This window comes from Nerophis lumbriciformis, linkage group LG18 (assembly GCF_033978685.3).
Source record: "Nerophis lumbriciformis linkage group LG18, RoL_Nlum_v2.1, whole genome shotgun sequence".
NCBI classification, from domain to species: Eukaryota; Metazoa; Chordata; class Actinopteri; order Syngnathiformes; family Syngnathidae; genus Nerophis; species Nerophis lumbriciformis.
In genome coordinates, this window is record NC_084565.2 from 23,115,954 (window position 1) to 23,141,967 (window position 26,014).

The following is a 26,014-nucleotide window of genomic DNA, read 5'->3' on the forward strand; positions in this document are numbered from 1 at the left end:
TTGCCTTAGCCTTGAATGAACACTTGATGCATATAATCACAGCAGTAAGATGATTCTATGTGTTTTGATTGATTGATTGAGACTTTTATTAGTAGATTGCACAGTGAAGTACATATTCCGTACAATTGACCACTAAATGGTAACACCCCAATAAATTTTTCAACTTGTTTAAGTCGGGGTCGACTTAAATTGATTCATGATACAGATATATACTATCAGATATATACTATCATCATAATACAGTCATCACACAAGATAATCACATTGAATTATTTACATTATTTATAATCCAGGGTGTGGAGGGGGGGCGCCGGATGTAAGTGTCAAAAAGACAGCCAAAAGAGTTTGATATGAGAATAAATCTTAAGTTAAAATATAGGGTAGAAATGCACCCATTTGCAGGAAATGTAGTCTTGATTTTCAACATTTTCTTTCAAGGCTTGCATGTCTACATTAAAACATTCTTCTTCATACTGCATTAATATATGCTACTTTTAAACTTTCATGCAGAGAAGGAAAGCACAACTAAAAAATCAATATTTTTTTCATACGGTGTTGATGTGGAAATGTTTGCTTCTGCATTTTGATGGTGTGGACGTGTGGCACCGAATGGAGATAAGCGTCTCGACAGACGTTACAATATTTGAACAATGATGACGAAAACTGTTTTCTCTGTCGTGTCCGTGTGTCGAAAATTGTTATGAGCTTATTTTTTTATTTGATTTTGTGCGTGGCATATAATTGCTATATGCAGAGGACACTTGAGCAGTACGTAATTGCACAGGCGCACATCTTAGAGGGAAGGTTGCTCGCACGGCTGCGCTAGCATCACAGCTAACGTTAGCCATGCTGCTACCTCTCTGCTCGGGGAGGACGAATACGTATGTGACGTATGACATGACAGTATGTGACGTATGACGTGACAGTATGTGAAGTGTGTAAGAAGGTGCGCTTGCTGTCTGTGAGAGGGAGACACAGGAAAGAGTGAGAAGAGCCTGTCGTGTAATGCCAGCAGCTAAAAGCAACTGCGTGAGAATCCACAGACCTGTGGATGTGTTGAAGGTGTGCTGGAAAATGCAGAACGGAAATTAGGGAGCAGCAGAAAAGTGGAATGTATTATTTAAATCGGTGCGTTGGAAAACACGGACCGGCGTTTTTAAAAAAAAAACTGGATCTGGACCGGCATTTTCCCATGCCTTGCCGATACGCATTTTTTGGCAAATATCGGCGGCCGATCTGATCCAAATATCGGATCGGGACATCCCTACCTCAGAGTATTGTTAGGATCTGATAGGATAAAGCTGAACAAGTTAAAGGAACTATATGTAAGAATTTCATGTCAAGTCAATAATTGGCCCTGATATGTCAAAAGGTATTAATAAATCATGTTCTTCTTTTCGAATACCTCTGTGACTGATAACAGTAGTTCAGCCGGGATACCTGTATGTCGATGTGTCATCGAACTGACAGGGCAAAATATATTTTCGACAAATAAAACCCATTCATGAAGTGTTTGCTGGTCTAGGTCAACCTGCCTCTGGGCATGCGAACACTGGCATGTGTACCTGTATTGAAGGGCCTTTACCATCCGCACAGATCATCAAGCACTGATGTCATTGCTGGGCACTCGAGGAGCAGGTTACAGCAGTTTCTTGCAACGCGTTCCATCTTGCACATTAGAACCACAACTGAAAGCAAAGACGGTGGGAGTTGGAAAAGCTAAATAAAACATTCAAGAGCGGAATCAAGGTCTGTCTGGAGGAGAGGCAGACATTTAGCAGAGCGCTTAACCAAACACTTTTGACCTAAAAACATACCACCACAGAGGAATCGCTGAACTCAGACAGCTGTTTGACTATTTAAGGGCTGGGCCCGCCCCAGTGCAGAAGGAGCCCACACCACAGGCGGCCAGAACACAGGTACAGGGCTCACAAGCCAAGATTAAGAGTCGATTGGATTCTTCACACAGAGTACGGCCCCGCTGTCTGGCGGTGGAGGACTGGGTGTGGGTTAGCTATCCCAACCGCCGGAACAAGCTGGCAAATTACTGGTCGGAGTCAAGCAGAGTTGATCGAAGGCTGGGCTCCTCATTTTACAAATTGGAAGATGGGTCCTGGTGGCATGCAAATCGACTACAGAAGGTTCAAGCTGTTGTAGGTTGTGCCTAAATAGCAGCAGATGAGCAAGATCATCAAAAAAGCTAGAATTCTAGAAAAACTGTCTAGAAGCGTTACCCCGTGTAGAACTGTGAACGAGTGAAGTCCAAACATATATAGGTTGCCGGTGATGAGTTGATGGCAGGCAGGTGAGTTGGATTAGGGAGGGAGCTGGGATCAGTCGTGCCAGGCTGAGAGATGGAGCCAAGCTTACGCCCAAAACACGGCCACTCTCACAGAGACACCCAGAGAGACAAACACATTGACACAGACAGAGACTGTGACAGTGAAGCTCTCCACCAAGAGTTAGGGCGCTATGAAGCCCATAGCCCTATATATATATATATATATATATATATATATATATATACATATATATATATATATATAATGGAATAATAAACGTTTATGCTCTGTTGGTAGAGTGGCCGTGCCAGCAACTTGAGGGTTCCAAGTTCGATCCCCGCTTCCGCCATCCTAGTCACTGCCGTTGTGTCCGTGGGCAAGACACTTTACCCACCTGCTCCCAGTGCCACCCACACTGGTTTAAATGTAACTTAGATATTGGGTTTCACTATGTAAAGCGCGTCACTTGAGAAAAAGCGCTATATAAATATAATTCACTTCACTTCACTTCACTGTTGTGGTTTATTATAACACCGGCAGTGACTAAGGCATTAATTAACAAAACCTTGGCTATTTCAATTGTATAATAGCAACATATATGCTACATGTTTTATACCTCAATGTAAACTTTAATTGAGATTTAATGAGCCTTGTTGTTGTTTCTGATATTGGTTTCATAGCAACATACAGTATTCCACGTGCTCTTTGTTTTACTTGCACAATTAAGGTAAACACTACATATTTACCTGTGGACTTACTTGAGGCAGGACACTTCAGGACAAATCAGTGAAGTGAAAATAAGACAACTAATAATACCTAATTTACATAATAGTAGTTAAGTGGTTAATCGTAAAAAAAGGGAAAAAAATAGGTTGTATTACACCAGGCACCGTCAAGAACGCTGAAAATCAATCACATTGAACTTAGAATTTAATGGCAGCAACACATTGCAAAAAAGTTGGCACAGGGGCATTTTTACCACTTTTTTTACATGGCCTTTCCTTTTAACAACACTCAGTAAACGTTTAGGAACTGAGGAGACACATTTTTGAAGCTTTTCAGGTGGAATTCTTTCCCATTCTTGCTTGATGTACAGCTTAAGTTGTTCAACAGTCCGGGGGTCTCCGTTGTCATATTTTAAGCTTCATATTGCGCCACACATTTTCAATGAGAGACAGGTCTGGACTACAGGCAGGCCAGTTTAGTACCCGCACTCTTTTACTACAAAACCACGCTGTTGTAACACGTGGCTTGGAATTGTCTTGCTGAAATAAGCAGGGGGTCCATGAAAAATACATTGCTTGGATGGCAACATATGTTGCTCCAAAACCTGTATGTACCTTTCAGCATTAATGGCGCCTTCACAGATGTGTAAGTTACCCAAGCCTTGGGCACTAATACACCCCCATACCATCACAGATGCTGGCTTTTGAACTTTGTGCCTATAACAGTCCGGTTCAGTCTGCTTTTTTTCCTCTTTGGTCCGGAGGACACAACGTCCACAGTTTCGCATACATGTAGTGATTTCTCCAGATTCTCTGAACCTTTTGATGATATTACAGACCTTAGATGGTGAAATTCCTAAATTCCTTGCAATAGCTGGTTGAGAAATGTTGTTCTTAAACTGTTTGACAATTTGCTCAAGCATTTGTTGACAAAGTGGTGACCCTCGCCCCATCTTTGTTTGTGAATGACTGAGCATTTCATGGAATCTACTTTTATACCCAATCATGGCACCCACCTGTTCCCAATTTGCCTGTTCACCTGTGGGATGTTCCAAATAAGTGTTTGATGAGCATTCCTCAACTTTCTTTTCTTGTCTTTTTTTGCCACTTGACTTGTGCCAGCTTTTTTGAAACATGTTGCAGGCATCAAAGTCCAAATCGGCTAATATTTGCAAAAAATAACAAAGTTTACCAGTTTGAACGTTAAGTATCTTGTCTTTGCAGTCTATTGAATAGACTGCAAAGACAGGTTGCAAGGTTACAAAGATAGGTTGAAAAGGATTAGCAAATCATTGTATTCTGTTTTTATTTACGATTTACACAACGTGCCAACTTCACTAGTTTGGGGTTTTGTATATCACAATCGTCTCAAATCCCAAACGGCTCATTTGAAACATGTTCGGATGAATGCAAGATTGTTTTATGAATATCTCTGTGGTCTTTGTATGTTTTGGCATTTCAATTTCTTTTTCATAAATGGAAATGGAAAAACACAAAAAAGTGTTTTTTTTTAATTTATTTTGTTTGAAAACACAAAAAAAACCATTGAAAAACTAAGCGTTTTTTTGTGTGGTTTTTTTTTTAATGAAAAGAAAATTGAAATACCAAAACATACACTGTCCCTTCCATGGTTGGATTTAATAATTTCGGGGCTGATGGAGATCGCAATTACACTAAAACAGGTACCAGCAGGTAAGAAAGTGGATTTTTCAGATCAATTTCACATTATTTAAAGCGCCTTATTGGAAATATGAGCAAAAATATAAATCAAATACATACAGATGTTTAATGATGGAAGTGATGCTTTCTTTTCTCAACCTGTATTGTACGGCCGTCTTTTCCAGTAGATAAAAGTATATCCTTCCTTTGTGTGTGTGTGTGTGTGCGTGTGTGTGTGTGTGTGTGTGTGTGTTTAGACAACCTGCCAGCTGTGGACACGCCTGTGCGGCAGCACACTTTTCTTTTTGAATCACAAGAGGGACACAATGGTAAATTACCAATGTTGGCATTTGACAATTCGGATGAAAATGTGTATGAATATGTTTCAGTCTGACATCGCATGTGTGTTTTGTTTGAACAGTACCTTGAAAAGATGGATCTCAGCGGACTGACTAAAATCACAGATGACACTTCGGTGGATTATAACCTGGAAGCAGCAAGTCTGAAACTCCAAATCCAAGATATCACCATCAGACTTACTGTAAGGGAATATTTGAACATTTGAATGTTGTATATGCGGTACAGTCATTGAAAAAATTATTGACATGCTCGCTTACATTTAATGTTCTACTGAATGTTGATATCCATAGTTTTAAAGTCACTCTGCAAATGGTGCCCCTGCAAAGAAAACACAAAAACATGTTTTTCAACAAATTTAGCAACATTTTACTGACATGTGCTTGTCAGTCCCTTACAGGTATATTTATATGTATATTGGGGCGGCGTGGCTCTGTTGGTAGAGCGGCCGTGTCAGCAACTTGAGGGTTCCTGGTTCGATACTCGCTTACGGCATCCTAGTCTCTGCCAATGTGTCCCTGGACAAGACACTTTATCCACCTGCTCTGCCACCCTACTGGTTTAAATGTAACGTAGAGATGTAGAGGAGGGGTGTCGGACTTGTTTTCATCTAGGGCCACTTCGCAGTCATGGCTGCCCTCAGAGGGCCGATTGTAACAGTGAATGTAAGAATATAAAAGTATAATCGCCTCATTATATTCTTGCCTGTGCATTTGGTTATTTGATTTTTGTACATACAAAATTGACGGATAACTAGCTTTGAAATTGTAAGTCAAGATGACAAGCAGATATCTAAGCATTTATTGTTAATTTTACAAACTACCATACGGTATATAATAATTAGGGGTGATAAAAAATGTTTTTTTTAAATCACATTCAAATCCCGATTTTTTTTCCAGTAATTTTCCAAAATCAAGTTGTTGTTTTTTTGGACAAATTAATAAAAAAATTAATTAAAAAAATGAGGTTTTGTAACCTGTAAGCTGTTTTGTTAAGGTGTTATTATCATACCAATTAATACACTGCAAAAATCAGTTTGAATCGATAAGATCGGAATCGAATGGCAAAGTGCCCAAAGATTCACACCAATAACAATTGAGTATTTGTTTGTATATCAAAGTTTAAAACATATTAAATTTCATGTATTACATAATTCTTTTTTGAAAATGGAAACAATGAAAACATTTCGCAAGAAAGATGAAGTATCCACATTAATCCCAGGCTTTCGCGGGCCACATTAAATGACGTTTTGGGCCAGATATAAAAGTATAATCACCTCATTATATTATTGCCAAGCCATTTGGTTATTTGATTTTTCTACATGGATAACTTGCTTTGAAATCGTAAGTCAAGATGACAAGCAGATATTTAAGCATTTATTGTTATTTTTACAAACTACCATACGGTATATAATAATTAGGTGTGCTAAAAAATGTTTTATTTTTAATCACATTTGAATCCCGATTTTTTTAGTAATTTTCAAAAATCTAATTATTATTTTTTTTGACGAATTAATAAAAAAAAAAAAAGAGGAGGTTTTGTAACCTTTAAGCTGTTTTGTTAAGGTGTTGTTATTATCATACCAAATAATACATTGCAAAAGTTTGAATCGATAATCGTGTTGAATCGAGTATCAATTATGAATCAAATCCTCACCCCAAGAATCGGAATCTAATGGCGAAGTGGCAAAAATATTCACACCAATAACAATTGAGTATTTGTTTATGTATCAAAGTTTAAAACATATGAAATTTCCTGTATTACATACATTTATTTCTGTCGAAATGGAAACAATGAAAACATTTCGTAAGAAAGATGAAGTATCCACATTATTCCCAGGCTTTCGCGGGCCACATTAAATGACGTGTCGGGCCAGATCTGGCCCCTGGGCTTTGAGTTTGACACCTGGGATGTACAGAATGGGTTTCACTATGTAAAGCGCTCTGAGTCTCTAGAGTAAAGCGCTATATAAATATACTTCACTTCACATATTTGGTGGCAATTCCACAAAGCACCCGGTCAGTGTGTGGGGTTTGACAAAAGTGCCACTATGTGTTGTATCTGTCAGAAAAAACCAACAACACAGAAGGTGCGCATATTCTGGCAAGTTTTCACCCTTATTTGTGCAGCGGATCAGGGCCACAATAGTAAAATGACAATGACATTATACACACAAGTAATACAATAAAAAAGGTTGTTTTTCTTCACAGGCTCCGAATGCCGAGGCTCGTGAGCTTTGGAAAGGCTTTATTCAATCCGTGGCTGAGGTTTGTTTTCCTACTTCACTTCCCTGGATTTAATGTCGAGTGAAAACTTCAAATCCAAAATCTCAGGAAAAATAAGCTTCAAAAATCTAATAAAACATCATGATCAGGCGTGACATTAGTGCAGCGATTTTTTGTGTGTGTGTGTAATGCCGTCACAACGGGGTACAAGTGATGGTGAAGAGAAAAAGTTATGATTTTGGTATTAGTTTATTTCTAACATGCATACAGTTGCAATGTGGTTCATCACATATTTCCAATTTCCAGGAGTAGGAAGAACATGTGCTAACGTAAGAACGCTTAACATAAACTACCCAACTTTTTTTCAATAGACAGACAACATTTCTCAGTATTTCTTCCCGTTACCCCTCTGTTACATGTTAAAGTTAAAGTTCCAATGATTGTCACACACACACTAGGTGTGGTGAAATTTGTCCTCTGCATTTGACTCATCCCAATGTTCACCCCGTGGGAGTAGAGGGGAGCAGTGAGCAGCAGCATACACCACGCTCGGGAATAATTTGGTGATTTAACCCCCAATTCCAACTTTTGATGCTGAGTGTCAAGCAGGTAGGTAATGGGTGCCGTTTTTTGTAGTCTTTGGGATGACTCGGCCGGGGTTTGAACTCACAACCTCCCAGTCTCAGGGCGGACACTCTAACCACAAGTCCACCGAGCTGTCACAACTAGTTTTTTGGGGTTTTGTAATATTGTGGGCGTCGCGTCCTCCGGAACAAAGAGGAAAAGAACCATCCGGATTGTGATAGCGCAAAGTTCAAAAGCCAGCATTTGTGATGTTATGGGAGTGTATTAGTGCCCAAGACATGGGTAACTTACACATCTGTGCAGGCACCATTAATGCTGAAAGGTACATACAGGTTTTGGAGCAACATATGTTGCCATCCAAGCAACGTTATCATGGACGCCGCTGCTTATTTCAGCAAGACAACGCCAAGCCACGTGTTACAACAGCATGGCTTCATAGTTAAAGAGTGCGGGTACTAGACTGGCCTGCCTGTAGTCCACAACTGTCTCTCATTGAAAATCCATCCATCCATCCATTCTCTACCGCTTGTCCCTTTTGGAGTCTCAGCTGCATTCGAGCCGTAGGTGGGGTACACCCTGGACAAGTCGCCACCTCATCGCAGGGCCAACACCGATAGACAGACAACATTCACACTAACATTCACACACTAGGGCCAATTTAGTGTTGCCAATCAACCTATTCCCAGGTGCATGTCTTTGGAGGTGGGAGGAAGCCGGAGTACCCGGAGGGAACGCACGCCGTCACGGGGAGAATATGCAAACTCCACAAAGAAAGATCCCGAGCGCAGCATCGAACCCCGGACCTTCGTATTGTGAGGCAGATGCACTAAACCCTCTTCCACCGTGCTGCCTTCCCATTAAAAATGTGTGGCTTAATATGAAGCGTAAAATACGACAACGGAGACCCCGGACTGTTAAACAAGCAAGAATGGGAAAGAATTCCACCTGAAAAGCTTCAAAAATTGGTCTCCTCAGTTCCCAAACGTTTACTGAGTGTTGTTAAAAGGAAAGGCCATGTAACACAGTGGTAAAAATGTGCCAACTTGCAATGTTTTGCTGCCATTGAATTCTAAGTTAATGATTATTTGCAAAAAAAAATAAGTTTCTCAGTTCGAACATTAAATATCTTGTCTTTGCAGTCTATTCAATTGAATATAAGTTGAAAAAGATTTGCAAATCATTGAATTCTGTTTTTATTTACGATTTACGCAACGTGCCAACTTTACTGGTTTTGGGTTTTGTATTTTTACTTAGTTATGTATATTTCCCTATATGGTAGAGGCTTACCGCAAGTCTGACATTTTTATTCAGTTGTTGTCCAAAGTTTGAAATCATTAAGTTCCTTATTTTTCTCTATCCTCTTGTTGTGAAGCAGACTGCCTCGTACACGCGCATGCATGCTAAAATCCTTCGCGTTTGCAATTTCTAATACAAAATAGCATATAGTTCTAACTTATATCTGGGACTAAACTATATATAGAAGCAGGGCTGTTGCTAGAAATTCTGGGCCCCCTGAAAGAGTATCGGTGTGGGCCCCTTTACCCCAATAATTGCCACCCTCAATGTTATTGATTAAGACAGGTTGCAAGGTTGCAAAGATAGGTTGAAAAGGATGAGCAAATCATTGTATTCTGTTTTTATTTACCATTTACACAATGTGCCAACTTCACTGGTTTTGGATTTTGTAAAAAAAAGTAGTGAATTATTACCTTATCCCTCCCAAATTTAACAAAGTTGTTTGTGTGCTTGTAGCTGTCAGTGTCTTCCTCCCTCGTACTGCTGCCGATACAAATAGTCCTGATGGAAGAGGTTGTGAAAAAGGAGAAAGAACGACAAAAAAATGCCCAGCAACGTTCTCCAAGCCTGAATGCTGACCCCAATGTGGACATGCCAGAGTGAGTCATAAACATCCTTCGTCCAAGTTAGGTTTAAAAGGGGAACTGCACTTTTCTTTGTAATTTTGCCTATTGTTCACAAACATTACGAAAAACATGACAGATGGAGTTTTTTCTAACTCGTAAATAAATGTAAATAAAAGTCAGCCTAGAACGGAGCCAACAATACCCAATTTACATTTTATAATTTGAATATTAAACAAGTATTAATGGTTATTGTAAGCGCTAACGCAGACGGACTATTTATGATACAAGATCAACTGCTTCTTTGTTTCCTTGCTTGTCAAACTTTATTCTCGATCATAAATCATGTCTTTCAACTGGATAGTAGAAGGACGAGGACAAATTCCGACAAGTTGGTACACTTAGACAGCCAATTTAGACCCGTAAATGCCGATAACGACACGAAAAGACGCTAGGTTCCACCCCCCTTTTCTTCGCGAGGATCATGAGTCATTCTTCATCTCAACGGGAATACATGAACATTCTAGCAGTCGGCATCGCAATGACAGCAGACATTGTACAGTAAGTGATGTTGTATTATGTTGGCTCTCATGAAGTCTGCAGTGAGTAATAATCAGTGATATTATTGACAAAGAAAGGAAATGTCGCAATACAATTTAAAATGTAATGCCTAAAATAAGCAAAATATGTAAATATTACATGTTAATATTAATTTTCTCATTACTACATTACATATATACTTACAGCATGTATATAAAACCTTAATAGAGGTGTTAAAATGTTTTTAAGGGCTTTATAGGCAGAAAAGTGTTCCATTGTAAGCAGACTTTTGATCACATTTATTTAATATTTAGAATGCATTAAAAAATGCATTCAAGGGGCGGTATAGCTCGGATGGTAGAGTGGTCGTGCCAGCAACTTGAGGGTTCCAGGTTCGATCACCGCTTCCGCCTTCCTAGTCACTGCCGTTGTGTCCTTGGGCAAGACACTTTACCCAACTGCTCCCAGTGCCACCCACACTGGTTTAAATGTAATTTAGATATTGGGTTTCACTATGTAAAAGTGCTTTGAGTCACTAGAGAAAAGTGCTATATAAATATAATTCACTTCACTAAAAAATATATCCGTCATCATGTCTTTCATAATGATTGTGAATGATAGGCAAAATTACCCCTAAAATTTGCATCACTCCCTTAAAGGAATAATAGCATCCAGATTATCTTAATTTCACTTACAAAGACTATGTCTACACTGCAGGCCAAAGCGGACCAAATCAGATTTTTTCGAAATCAAATTTTTTTAAGTATTTCTAATTCTGATTTCCAGCAGATTGTTTAGATTACACACCACCACTGGGCCCATCAACCTGATCAGTGTATATGCACCAACACTCAGCGCCATCAGGGATATCAACGACGAGTTCTACAGCCAGCTAGACTCTCTTATCGACAGGATCCCAAAAGAAGAGCACCTGGTACTGCTGGGTGACTTCAACGCCAGAGTGGGCGCTGACCACGACTCTTGGCTCTCCTGTCTTGGAAAGTTTGGTGTTGGAAAGATGAATGAGATGGGCAACGACTTCTGGAGTTGTGCTCATACCATGACCTCAGCATCACCAACTCCTTCTTCCAGACAAAGCCTCAGCACAAAGTGTCTTGGAGACACCCTCGCTCCAAACACTGGCACCAGCTAGACCTGATCATCACCAAGCGGTCTGCGTTGAAGTGCGTCCTCCTTACCCACACCTTTCACAGCGCTGACTGCAATACTGATCACTCACTGGTGTAAGCCAAGATGAGACTTCTGCCTAAGAAGATCCATTGCTCTAGGCCCCAGGGCAAACCCCACATAGATGTGAGCAAGACCGCACACCCTGACAAGGTAGCGGAATTCACCCAATCTCTCTCCAAGGTGCTTGACTCAGATCCTCCTGCTGGCTCAGCCACAGAGAGATGGGACCACATTAGAGTCAGTACACAGCACTGCCATGATGGTCTTTGGAAAGAAGCAGACAAAGAACGACGACTGGTTTGAGGCCAACTCCTCCATACTCATTGCAGCCGTAGAAGAACGCCGCAGAGCTCACCTGGAATACAACTGATCCCCCAGCCAGAGGACTCTGCAGGTGTACAGATCTGCCAAGAGCAAAGTACAGAGACTAGCAAGGTAATGTGCTAATGAATACTGGCTCCAGCTCTGCCAGAGCATCCAGTTAGCGGCTGATACTGGAAACATCAGGGGCATGTACGAAGGCATCAAGAAAACCATGGGCCCCACCAAGAAGGTTACAGCGCCACTGAAGTCTGCTGCGGGCGAGACCATCCAGGACAAGGGCAAGCAGATAGATAGATGGGTGGAACACCATTCCGAACTGTACTCCAGACAGAACCAAGTCACATACGATGCCCTTGCAGTCATTGAAAGCCTCCCTCTCATGGCTGAACTGGACAGGAAACCCACTGTGGCTGAACTGAAGAAGGCCATTGTCCTCAGGGAAAGCGCCTGGGAAGGATGGCATACCACCAGAAGTGCGGTGACAGCACACTGAGGGAACATCTTTACGACCTCCTCGGTCAGTGCTGGGAGGAAGGAGCAGTACCTCAGGACATGAGAGACGCCAACATCGTTACCCTGTACAAGAACAAGGGTGATAGAAGCGACTGTAACAACTACAGAGGAATATCTCTCCTAAGCATCGTAGGCAAAGTCTTCGCACGCGTCCTCCTGAACAAACTGCAGAAGCTAGCTGATAGAGTATACCCAGAGTCACAGTGCGGGTTCAGCTCGTAAAGATCAACCATTGACATGGTCTTCACCGTCAGGCAACTGCAAGAGAAGTGCAGAGAGCAGCACAAGCCTCTTTTTCTGGCCTTTATAGACCTGACTAAAGCGTTCGACCTTGTCAGCAGGGATGGGCTCTTCACAGTCCTAGCTAAGATTGGCTGCCCACCGAGACTCCTGAGCATGATCAAGTCGTTCCATGACGGCATGAAAGGCACAGTTCAATAATCCTCCTTTTTCATTGTCCCATTTACTCTCTGTAAAGCACCAGTTCCATTGGCAGCAAAACAGGCCCAGAGCATACTACTACCACCACCATGCTTGACGGTAGGCATTCCTGGGATTAAAGGCCTCACCTTTTCTCCTCCAGACATATTGCTGGGTATTGTGGCCAAACAGCTTAAATTTGTGTTTCATTTGACATCACATAGACAAAGATAAGACCTTCTGGAGAAAAGTTCTTTGGTCAGATGAAACAAAAATTTAGCTGTTTGACCACAATACCCAGCAATATGTTTGGGGGAGAAAAGGTGAGGCCTTTAATCCCAGGAACACCATGCCTACCGTCAAGCATTGTGGTGGTAGTAACCAAACTTCATGAATGTTTTTTGGGACAAACAAGTACAGTATGTGCTCCAATCACTTTATCACAAACAAATAAGAGTTGTAGAAATTATTGGAAACTCAAGACAGCCATGAAATTATGTTCTTTACAAGTGTATGTACACTTTTGACCATGACTGTATGTCTGCCATGTATGCTAATATGCTGTTTTGAAGCTAAAGGTGGCTCAAACTCAAAGCCAGCCTAAAATTACTTCTGCGTCTACTTTGGGGGGCATTTCATCTGTAGACATCATTTTTAGGTACAGAACTATGAAACAAGTGCCAAAGTTTGCAGTATTAGAGAAGTTACTTAACAATCAGTGCAGGTTGCTCTTATACTAGATGTTAGCATACAAGCTAGCATACGACACTCTTAGCCTCCCCATTGTTTTGGCTTCTTTCACATTGTAATGGTTTTACAGGCAAAGCTAATACCCTGCAAGTGTGTTCCATAAAAAAAAAGCCATGTACTTACTAAAGTGTTGTAATGGTCCACAGCTGCTTCCACCCAGTGTCTCGCACGGACGCGGAGCTTCTTCTGATGAGAGAGGCCAGCAGAGGAAACCTGCTGCTCAGGCCCAGCAGACACGGCAACGCCTTCGCTATTAGCACCAGAGAACAACTTAATGGGTAAGTAAATATTATCATGTTGTGAACACAAACAATCTGCAGTCAAGGTGTAAGGTAAAAACAAAAAAGTATACCGAACAAAACATACATTTTAAACTGACCCCCATTTATTATACAGAGGAACCACGATTGACGAACTTAATTGGTTTTTGAAAACGGTTTGTAAACCTAAAAGCTTTGTATGGTATAGTTCCCCATAAGAATCAATGTAAACATGAATACTTGATTCTAACCTCGACAAAGTCCCTATTATGATAAAAAAAAAACGTCAAACTTTGAAGACACTACCGTATATATATATATATATATATATATATATATATATATATATATATATATATATATATATAAATATATATATATATATATATATACATATATACATATACACATATATATATATATATATAAATATATATATATATACACACACATATATATATACATATATAAATATATATATATACATATACACAGTATATATTAGGGTTGTACGGTATACCGGTGTTAGTATAGTACCACGATACTGTCATGTCTGTGTAATCATGTTTTGTTTTAAGTCATGTTTTGTTTAGTTATAGGACTCTTTAGTTTCTGTCTTTTCACTCCCTTGTCTTGTTTCCATGATTACCCCATTAGTTTCACCTGTTCCACGTTTGGACTCATTGTGCACTCTTGTTTGTCACCATAGCAACCATTAGTTTTCACCTGTCACGTCACGCACCTGTTTCACGTTTTGAGTCACGCACCTGTTTTCGTTAATCATGTCTGTGTTATTTAAGCTTTTCATTTTCTGTTGTTCGTCCTGACGACATCCCCGCATTTATGCCCCCTGTCACACTCTGTCCTCCTCTGCGCACTTCATGTCCATGCCAAGTAAGTTTTTGTTTATTAAGCCACAGTTAGTGTTTTGTTGTTGTTCATAGTTTTTTGCCCTCGTGCAAGTCTTTTGTTTTCGTTAGTCAAGTTTGTACCTCCTCCCCTGTGCGCGCTTTTCGTTTATTCTTTTTTTGATGGTTTAAATAAATCATGTACCCACCTTCAAGCCTTGACAAGTCCAGTTCATTTGCACCACGGGAGAACAAACCACGTCATAGTCCAAGTCATGACAGATACTAATGAATCATATTCGGTACTATACCGCCTCTAAAAAGTACCGGTCCCCCACGCCCACCTGTCATCTTCACGTTGTGACATTGCTGGTTTACGAGCAGAGGAGCATGTTTGGCAGCGCACAGTCACGGAGTACTTACAAGCAGACACATTGTGTAGACAGAAAAAGGAGAACGGACGCATTTTGGCTTAAAAACGAAGGATAAAGGTGAAGTTATTACACTGGAACGCCCTCAGGAAGAGGTGCTTTAAAACATGGCTAGCTAGCTAGCGGCTAACGTCCATCCGCAGTGTTTTAGCTACTTCTAAATCACTAATCCTGGTCTCCATGGCGACAAATAAAGTACGTTTCTTACAAGTATCATCCCTGCAGGACGAGGAATAGCTAAACATGCTTCACTACACACCGTAGCTCACCGGCGTCAAAATGTAAACAAACGCCATTGGTGGATCTACACCTGACATCCACTGTAATGATACCTAGTACAGGGGCGTATCTAGTCGATACTACTATGATTATGTCTATTTTTTGGCATCACAAAACCTTCTTTCCTTTTTTAAAATGTATATTATGTTTATAAACTCAGGAAATATGTCCATGGACACATGAGGACTTTGAATATGACCAATGTATGATCCTGTAACTACTTGGTATCGGATTGATACCCAAATTTGTGGTATCATCCAAAACTAATGTAAAGCATCCAAACAACAGAAGAATAAGTGATTATTACATTTTAACAGAAGTGTAGATAAAACATGTTAAAAGAGAAAGTAAGCAGATATTAACAGTAAATGAACAAGTAGATTATTAATTATTTTTTCTACCACTTGTCCTTAATATTTTTGACAAAATAATAGAATGGAAAATGACACAATATGTTACTGCATATGTCAGCAGACTAAATTAGGAGCCTTTGTTTGTTTACTTACAACTAAAAGACAAGTTGTCTAGTACAGTGGTTCTCAACCTTTTTTCAGTGATGTACCCCCTGTGAACATTTTTTTAATTCAAGTACCCCCTAATCAGAGCAAAGTAATTTTGGTTGAAAAAAAGAGACAAAGAAGTAAAATACAGCACTATGTCATCAGTTTCTGATTTATTAAATTATATAACAGTGCAAAATATTGCTAATTGTTAGTGGTCTTTCTTGAACTATTTGGGAAAAAAAGATATAAAAATAACTAAAAACTTGTTGATAATAAACAAGTGATTCAATTATAAATAAAGATTTCTACACATAGAAGTAATCATCAACTTAAAGTGCCCTCTTTGGGGATTGTAATAAAGATCCATCTGGATTCATGAACTTAATTCTAAACATTTCTTCACAAAAAAAGAAATCTTTACATCAATATTTATGGAACATGGCCACAAAAAAATCTAGCTGTCAACACTGTATATTGCATTGTTGCATTTCTTTTCACAGTTCTTTTTGACAGACATTTTAGTGAGGGTCAAATCATCATGGCATGGGGGAAACTCTGGGTTTATGGTAATGAATGGAATAGCCTACTTGATTTGATGTTCAGTTTATGAACTTACATTCATACTTTGTTGAAGTATTATTCAATAAATATATTTCTAAAGGATTTTTGAATAATTGCTATTTTTAGAATATTTAAAAAAAAATCTCACGTACCCCTTGGCATAGCTTCAAGTACCCCCAGGGGTACGCGTACCCCCATTTGAGAACCACTGGTCGAGTATGTTCAATATTTTATTTAAGGACAAAATTGCAAAAAGAAAACATATGTTTAATGTACCGTAAGATTTTTTGTTAAAATAAAGCCAATAATGCAATTTTTTTCTGGTTCCCTTTATTTAGAAAAGTATCGAAAAGTACCGAAAAGTATCGAAAAACATTTTGGTTCCAGTACCAAAATATTGGTATAAGGACAACACTAATACATACATATACATGCTGGCATTACACGACAGGCTCTTCTCACTCTTTCCTGTGTCTCCCTCTCACAGACAGCAAGTGCACTTTCTTACACACGTCACATACTGTCACGACATACGTCACATACGTATACCTCCTCTCCCAGCAGAGAGGTAGCAGCATGGCTAACGTTAGCTGTGATGCTAGCACAGCCGTGCGAGCAACGCTCCCTCTAAGGTGCTCGCCTGTGCAATTGCGCACTGTTTAAGCGTCCTCTGCGCATAGCAAATCTATGCCACGCACAAAATCAAATAAAAAAAATAAGCGCATAACAATTTGACACACGGACACGACAGAGAAAACAGTTTCCGTCATCATTGTTCAAATATTGTAACGTCTGTCGAGACGCTTATCTCCATTCGGTGCCACACGCCCACACCATCAAAATGCCGAGGCAAACATTTCCACATCAACACCCTATGAAAAAATTAGTGATTTTTTTAGTTGTGATTTCCTTCCCTGCATGAAAGTTTAAAAGTAGCATATATTAATGCAGTATGAAGAAGAATGTTTTAATGTAGACATGCAAGCCTTGAAAGAAAATTTTGAAAATCAAGACTACATTTCCTGCAAATGGGTGCATTTCTACCCTATATTTTAACTTTAGATTTATTCTCATATCAAACTCTTTTGGCTGTCTTTTTGACACTTACATCCGGCGCCCCCCTCCACACCCTGGATTATAAATAATGTAAATAATTCAATGTGATTATCTTGTGTGATGACTGTATTATGATGATAGTATATATCTGATAGTATATATCTGTATCATGAATCAATTTAAGTGGACCCCGACTTAAACAAGTTGAAAAACTTATTCGGGTGTTACCATTTAGTGGTCAATTGTACGGAATATGTACTTCACTGTGCAACCTACTAATAAAAGTCTCAATCAATCAATCAAAACACATAGAATCATCTTACTGCTGTGATTATATGCATCAAGTGTTCATTCAAGGCTAAGGCAAAATATTGAGATATATATTGTGTATCGCAATATGGCCTTAAAATATCGCAATATTAAAAAAAGGCCATATCGCCCAGCCCTAGTTCAATGATGCCATTTCTGTTTGTCATGTATAATTTTGTCTATTTTGTGTTTATCCTTGAATAAACAGGTCAGTTTCTTGTTACCAACCATTGTGTATTATTCAAACTCCCCTAATTCAGCTGGCTAGTTGTTATCAAGAGTACTAAAACCCTTTTCAACATGATTCTGACAACTAAGTAGGCTAAATAACTTTAAACTTCAATACATGCTCGGATAGGCCAGTATCGGTCAGTATCGGTATCGGTCAGTATCGGTATCGGATCGGAAATGCAAAAACAATATCAGTATCGGATCGGAAGTGCAAAAACCTGGATCGGGACATCCCTAATATAGAATACATTTATATTATTCATATATTATGTAGAATATATTATATTATTTATTATTATTATTATTGTCTATTGTGAGTGAACTGTGGTGCTGAATTTCCCCCAGGGATCAATAAAGTACTTTCTATTCCATCTATTCTATTAACAGGAGGAAACACTTTCTGCTCTTATTTTTTGAATATTTAAGAAATGTTCAATAATAGTACAGTAACCAACATTTTCACATTAGATTTACCTGATACTTCTGCTTTTGTTTTTGATTTTTTTTTGTTCTTTGACAATATATTTTATATACTGTATATATATTTTATATACTGTATATATATATATATATATATATATATATATATATATATATATATATATATATATATATATATATATATATATATATATATATATATTATAAAATAATAATTTGATTTTCTTTTTATACTTATTCGATTTTTATACTTATTATTTATATTACCGGAAATGTGTATGATAAACAACAAACTATTGAAATACTAAAATATGCACGTTTACTTTAAAGTTAAAGGCGACCTATTTTTACAAAACCAACTTTTCTTTTTTATTGGTACCTGTTTTTGTGTATTTGGAATCTGCATAAGTCCCAAAATTATTATACATTGCAGAGATATTTATAAAACAATCTTGCCTTCCTTCGTACTTCCTCCAAATGAGCCATTTTGAATTTGCCCCAATTGTGACGTTTCCATTGGTGAAGTTAGCGGATATCTCCATATATGGTAAAGTTTCATGGTAGAGCTCGCCATTGTAGTTCGACGCTGTAGTCAATGAGTTCTTTCTTTTTCTCTATCCTCTTGTTGTGACTGGCTCGTACATGCAAATGAATCCTCCGGTGTTGCCAATTCTAATACAAAGTAGTGTTTAGTTCTAACTTATATCTGTCCGTAGACTTTATATGGAAGCAGCAACAACTAAACCATGGCTGACGGGGAGAAAACACAGTTGAAAGGTGGCTTGGCCCTGGATGAGGACTTCGGTACGTAAATAAGACCACTCACAAAAACGGCTCATTCTGAAGAGACAGTCAGAAAGAGGCTTGAAGATGGTCGGTAAAACATAATCCATGCAGAATTTTCACCAAAGCTCCACCATTACGTTATGTAGACCACAAGGAAGTGTTTTAAATGTAAAAAAATATATACATATAATGTTCATGTTCTAATTGTTCTACAGTATATCTAAACATATCCATTGCAAAACATACAATTTGATACTTTTGCTCAGTCATTTCCATCTTAGGGCTTGATCTAAACTTTGCATGTACTAAAATATCTGCAAACTTGACAGCACACGCAGAGTTGTCTTCAAAGATTGTGCGCTGAGGATTGCATTAAATGTAAAAAAAAAAAAAATCATAATTTGACCTCTTTAAAGGGGCAGCACTTTTACATAAATACAATTTGGTGCAGAAAACTATTTTAGGACTATTTTTGATTATTTAAAAAAAATTCCTCATGGGATGGAATATCCATCTAAGCGTGTATCTATAAAAAAAAATGCATACTCCTTTACAGCACCGTATTTTCTGAACCATAGGGCGCACTGCCGATGGTCTATTTTTGATCGTTTTTCATATATAAGGCGCACCGGATCATAGGGAGCATTAAAAGAGTCATAGTATTTTTTTTATTTTTTTTTTTCAAAATGGAAAACACTTCCTTGTGGTCAACATAGCATGTAATGGTGGTTCTTTGGTCAAAATGTTGCATAGATTATGTTTTACAGATCATCTTCGAGGCGCTTGCTGACAGTCGCTTCAGGATGCGCCGTTTTGTGGGCGGTCTTATTTACGTGGCTCACCTTCCGACAGCGTCTTCTCCCCGTCATCTTTGTTGTAGCAGTGTAGCGTGCAAGGACGGGAGTGGAAGAAGTGTCAAAAGATGGAACTAACTGTTTTAATGACATTCAGACATTACTTAAATCAATAACGGCGCAGCATCTCTTCATCCGGAAACAACAACACCGGAAATGTGTCCCGTGAAAAACTAATAACTAAAAGATCCTTGGGTGAATAATGTAAACTCACTATACCGGTATGTTTTAGCGCTTTCATGGCATATTTATTGACAGATATAAGTAAGAATTGTACACTACTTTGTATTAGAAATGGCAACAGCAGAGGATGAATGCCACATAACAAGGATATAGAGAAAAAGAAGAAGCTTATTGACTACGGCGTCGCCACAGACTACAAAGATGGGCCCGCGCAATTCCGCAGATCCCAAATACAGATCAGCAGGTACTAGAAGGTAAGACAAGTTACTTGTGCATGATAGTGCGAAACAAAATGCTAGATAATATGTCTTACCTACACACACCATAATAATAATAATCGTATGTTGAAACATATCAAACCGTGCAGCCTACACTTATCTCTTATGTTTAACTGGTCACACTTATCAATACACCATGAACCAAATAAAATTGCTTTGAGGTGGGTAAGCTCAACCAAATGTATTCCTTACATTAGGCGCACCAGGTTATAAGGTGCACTGTCGAGTTTTGAGGAAAAAAAAGGATTTTAAGTGCACCTTATAGTCCTGAAATTACGGTATATATGAAAAGCTGCACATGCTGTATAAAAAGTCCATTATGTGTCATCACATTAATTTATCCTCTGTGTTTGTCCTGTTGTCTCTCCATTTCAGCACCATATTCAAACATTACCGCGTCAGCCGGAAACACGACAACATCTTCACCATCGATTTGGACAATCCTGTGAGTCAGTTCTTGAGTTTATGAAAATGTGAAACCTTGTGTGAGTTTAATTGATGTCTAAATGTTGGGTGTTGGTCATCAGAGAAGAATATTGAATGGCATTTGTGTCATGATGCCAGTCTTTTATTTGAGGAAATCAAGCACAATTGTTCAGTGGAGCTGGTTGACTTCAATGTTGTTTTAACTTTGTCATGTCTGTGTGATCATGTTTTGTTTTAGTCATGTTCGGTTTTGTTTTTGGACTCTTTGTGCACTTTTGTTTGTTTTGTCACCATAGCAACCCATTAGTTTTTACCTGTCATGTCACGCACCTGTTTCACGTTTCATGTCACACACCAGATTCATTTGCACTTGCACACCTGTCACTAATCATGTCACTGCTATTTAAGCCTGTCTGTATCTTTTGATCGTCCTGGTGACATATCCTAACCATCCAGACTACCTCTGCTACCCATGATATTCATGTCCACTATAGTTCATGCTTCATGCCATGCCACAGTAAGTGTTATTAGTTTCACTTCCATAGTTTTGCCTTTTTCGTAGTTTTTGTTTTCTTAGCCAAGTTTATCTCCGCCTGTGAGTGCGCCTTTTATTTGTATCCTTTTTTTGTAGTTTGTTAGTCCATCCATCCATCCATCTTCTTCCGCTTATCCGAGGTCGGGTCGCGGGGGCAGCAGCTTAAGCAGGGAAGCCCAGACTTCCCTCTCCCCAGCCACTTCGTCCAGCTCCTCCCGGGGGATCCCGAGGCGTTCCCAGGCCAGCCGGGAGAGATAGTCTTCCCAACGTGTCCTGGGTCTTCCTCGCGGCCTCCTACCGGTCGGACGTGCCCTAAACACCTCCCTAGGGAGGCGTTAGGGTGGCATCCTGACCAGATGCCCGAACCACCTCATCTGGCTCCTCTCGATGTGGAGGAGCAGCGGCTTTACTTTGAGCTCCTCCCGGATGGCAGAGCTTCTCACCCTATCTCTAAGGGAGAGCCCCGCCACCCGGCGGAGGAAACTCATTTCGGCCGCTTGTACCCGTGATCTTGTCCCTTCGGTCATAACCCAAAGCTCATGACCATAGGTGAGGATGGGAACGTAGATCGACCGGTAAATTGAGAGCTTTGCCTTCCGGCTCAGCTCCTTCTTCACCACAACGGACCGATACAGCGTCCGCATTACTGAAGAAGCCGCACCGATCCGCCTGTCGATCTCACGATTCACTCTTCCCTCACTCGTGAACAAGACTCCGAGGTACTTGAACTCTTCCACTTGGGGCAAGATCTCCTCCCCAACCCGGAGATGGCACTCCACCCTTTTCCGGGCGAGAACCATGGACTCGGACTTGGAGGTGCTGATTCTCATCCCAGTCGCTTCACACTCAGCTGCGAACCGATCCAGTGAGAGCTGAAGATCCTGGCCAGATGAAGCCATCAGGACCACATCATCTGCAAAAAGCAGAGACCTAATCCTGCAGCCACCAAACCAGATCCCCTGAACGCCTTGACTGCGCCTAAAAATTCTGTCCATAAAGGTTATGAACAGAATCGGTGACAAAGGGCAGCCTTGGCGGAGTCCAACCCTCACTGGAAACGTGTCCGACTTACTACCGGCAATGCGGACCAAGCTCTGGCACTGATCATACAGGGAGCGGACTGCCACAATCAGACAGTCCGATACCCCATACTCTCTGAGCACTCCCCACAGGACTTCCCGAGGGACACGGTCGAATGCTTTCTCCAAGTCCACAAAACACATGTAGACTGGTTGGGCAAACTCCCATGCACCCTCAAGGACCCTGCCGAGAGTATAGAGCTGGTCCACAGTTCCGCGACCAGGACGAAAACCACACTGTTCCTCCTGAATCCGAGGTTCGACTATCCGGCGTAGCCTCCTCTCCAGTACACCTGAATAGACTTTACCGGGAAGGCTGAGGAGTGTGATCCCACGATAGTTAGAACACACCCTCCGGTTCCCCTTCTTAAAGAGAGGAACCACCACCCCGGTCTGCCAATCCAGTGGTACCGCCCCCGATGTCTACGCGATGCTGCAGAGTCTTGTCAACCAAGACAGCCCCACAGCATCCAGAGCCTTAAGGAACTCCGGGCGGATCTCATCTACCCCCGGGGCCTTGCCACTGAGGAGCTTTTTAACTACCTCAGCAACCTCAGCCCCAGAAATAGGAGAGCCCACCACAGACTCCCCAGGCACTGCTTCCTCATAGGAAGACGTGTTGGTGGGATTGAGGAGGTCTTCGAAGTATTCTCCCCACCGATCCACAACATCCGCAGTCGAGGTCAGCAGAACACCATCCTCGCCATACACGGTGTTGATAGTGCACTGCTTCCCCTTCCTGAGGCGGCGGATGGTGGTCCAGAATTGCTTCGAAGCCGTCCGGAAGTCGTTTTCCATGGCCTCACCGAACTCCTCCCATGTCCGAGTTTTTGCCTCTGCGACCGCTGAAGCCGCACACCGCTTGGCCTGTCGGTACCTGTCCGCTGCCTCAGGAGTCCTATGAGCCAAAAGAACCCGATAGGACTCCTTCTTCAGCTTGACAGCATCCCTCACCGCCGGTATCCACCAACGGGTTCTAGGATTACCGCCACGACAAGCACCAACTACCTTGCGGCCACAGCTCCAATCAGCCGCCTCGATGATAGAGGCGCGGAACATGGTCCATTCGGACTCAATGTCCAGCACCTCCCTCGTGACATGTTCAAAGTTCTTCCGGAGGTGGGAATTGAAACTCTCTCTGACAGGAGACTCTGCCAGACGTTCCCAGCAGACCCTCACAATGCGTTTGGGCCTGCCAGGTCTGTCCGGCATCCTCCCCCACCATCGCAGCCAACTCACCACCAGGTGGTGATCGGTAGAAAGCTCCGCCCCTCTCTTCACCCGAGTGTCCAAAACATGAGGCCGCAGATCCGATGACACAACTACAAAGTCGATCATGGAACTCCGGCCTAGGGTGTCCTGGTGCCAAGTGCACATATGGACACCCTTATGTTTGAACATGGTGTTCGTTATGGACAATCTGTCCAGCTGTGCTGGTGGGGTGGTTCCACCAGTTCTTTGGCCTGCTAAGCCGCAATCTCCGGTCCGGCCACCACCACCGGTTTTTCGGCCTGCTAAGCCGCAACCCCCAACTAGGTCACCTCCACCTGCATCACGGCTAGCACCACGGCTAGCACCACGGCTACCTGTACCACGGCTAGCTCCACGCCCTGCTCAAAGGCTAGCAACATGCCTAGCAGCACCACGCCAAGCTCCACGACGCCAAGTGCCTCCAGTCGCAGCTCCACGACGCCAAGTGCCGCCAGTCGCAGCTCCACGACGCCAAGTGCCGCCCGTCGCAGCTCCATGACCCCAAGTGCTGCCAGTCGCAGCTACGCGACGACAGGTGCCGCCAGTCGCAGCTCCGCTACGCCAAGTACTGCCAGTCGCAGCTCCGCGACGCCGAGTGCCGCCAGTCGCAGCTCCACGACGCCAAGTGCCGCCAGTCGCAGCTCCACGACGCCAAGATCCATGCCAAGACCAAGACCCTCCATGCCAAGACCACCTCCATGCCAAGACCAAGACCCTCCATGCCAAGACCAAGACCCTCCATGCCAAAATCAAGACCCTCCATGCCAAGACCAAGACCCACCATGCCAAGACCAAGACCCGCCATGCCAAGACCAAGACCCACCACGACAAGCTTCGCCGCCTGACGCGCCACGCCAAGCTTCGCCGCCTGCCACGATGAAGACGCGCCTGCCTCCTCGTCGGCCACGGAAGTGGCCGCTACCTGGTCGTCCGCCACGCCAAGTGCGCCGACCTCCTCGTCCGCCACGGATGTGGCCCTTCCCGAGTCGCCTACCTTGTCAGGTACAGCGGCGCTCTACGCGTCGCCACCACCTAACTCTTCCCCGGTGGATTCGGGGACACGTGGTCTGGTACGGTCCAAGTTCACTTGCGTTTCGGAAAAACAACCACTCCATAGTCCACGTCCTGACAAACTTCAAAAACAATTTTTGATGTAGGCTGAATCAATCAATCAATCAATGAAAGTTTACTTATATAACCTGTGGAAGGGGATTGTGATCAGCGCACTGTTGGAGTAAAGGTCAGCGCCTCTGTCCAGGGTGCTGAAAACAGCGCGCCATCAGACGGGGGCGTGGCATGTGCTGACGGAGAGACACAGCTGGCAGATGATTAGTTTGCGCAGGTGGTACGTGTTAAACTAATCATCTGTTGTCTTTAACAGTGAGCGGCCGGTTGCAGGAGGAGGAGGAAGTTGGGAGAGAGACTGAAAAGTCAAAAAAAAATGCAGAGTATTTGATGGTGGTGTTGAAAAACATTAAAAACCTATTGTAAACTCTATGCGCTTGGTCATTTTGACGTGCATCTGTGGAACCGCAAGACAGCGACTTCTACATGGCGCCCAACAAAAAAGAAAAGAAAAAAAGAGACAATGTCAACGTCAAGCCCAATAGCGGCGCTGGGGAAGCTTCTGGCAGAAGTGTCCATGGCAAACCATCGCCAAATGGAGGCGATGCAGGAACAGATAGCGCAGCAGAGCCATATACTGCGAGTGATGACCGAGAGGACCAGAGCGGGGGCACCCGTGGCAGCAAAGCCAGCATTGGCGGCCGTGGGGATGCACCGGATGGCGGAAACGGAGGACCCACAAACATTCATGGACATGTTTGAGGCCACGGCGGGAGCACGTGCGTGGCCGGAGGAGGAGTGGGCTGTGAGGATGTTGCCCCTGCTTGCGGGAGAGGCGCAGCGAGCGGCGCTCAGTTTGCCACCAGTGTCCCGGGTAAATTACCGAGACATGAGACGAGCGGTGCTGGACAGGACGGGCGGCTCGAAGGAGGATCACAGGCGCCGGTTCCGGGCAATGAGGCTGGGATAGGAGGAGCGGCCTTTCGCCCTGGGGAAGCAGCTGAGGGACGCGGCGACACGATGGCTGCAACCCGGACAGATTGGTCACGTGATTGAAATGATCTTACTGGAACAATTCTTGGAGGCAATCCCGGCACAGACGTCCGCGTGGGTCCGCTACCACCATACTCAGGACTTGGCAGCGGCATTGGCGAAGGATCACCTGGCAGTTCACCGCGAAAGGAGGAAGGAAGGAAGAGAAGGCCACG

General features: G+C 42.1%; 1 protein-coding gene across 1 annotated transcript in view; it reads left to right on the top strand.

Moving 5' to 3' along the window:
- LOC140679530 (signal-transducing adaptor protein 2-like) overlaps positions 1–26,014 on the top strand; it is a 36,357-nt gene that overhangs the window by 925 nt on the left and 9,418 nt on the right. The window contains exons 2-7 of the mRNA XM_072915050.1: positions 4,924–4,995; positions 5,088–5,207; positions 7,234–7,290; positions 9,586–9,728; positions 13,577–13,708; positions 20,826–20,895. Coding sequence (XP_072771151.1) covers positions 4,924–4,995; positions 5,088–5,207; positions 7,234–7,290; positions 9,586–9,728; positions 13,577–13,708; positions 20,826–20,895 — 594 coding nt within the window. The remainder of the gene's footprint in view (positions 1–4,923; positions 4,996–5,087; positions 5,208–7,233; positions 7,291–9,585; positions 9,729–13,576; positions 13,709–20,825; positions 20,896–26,014) is intronic.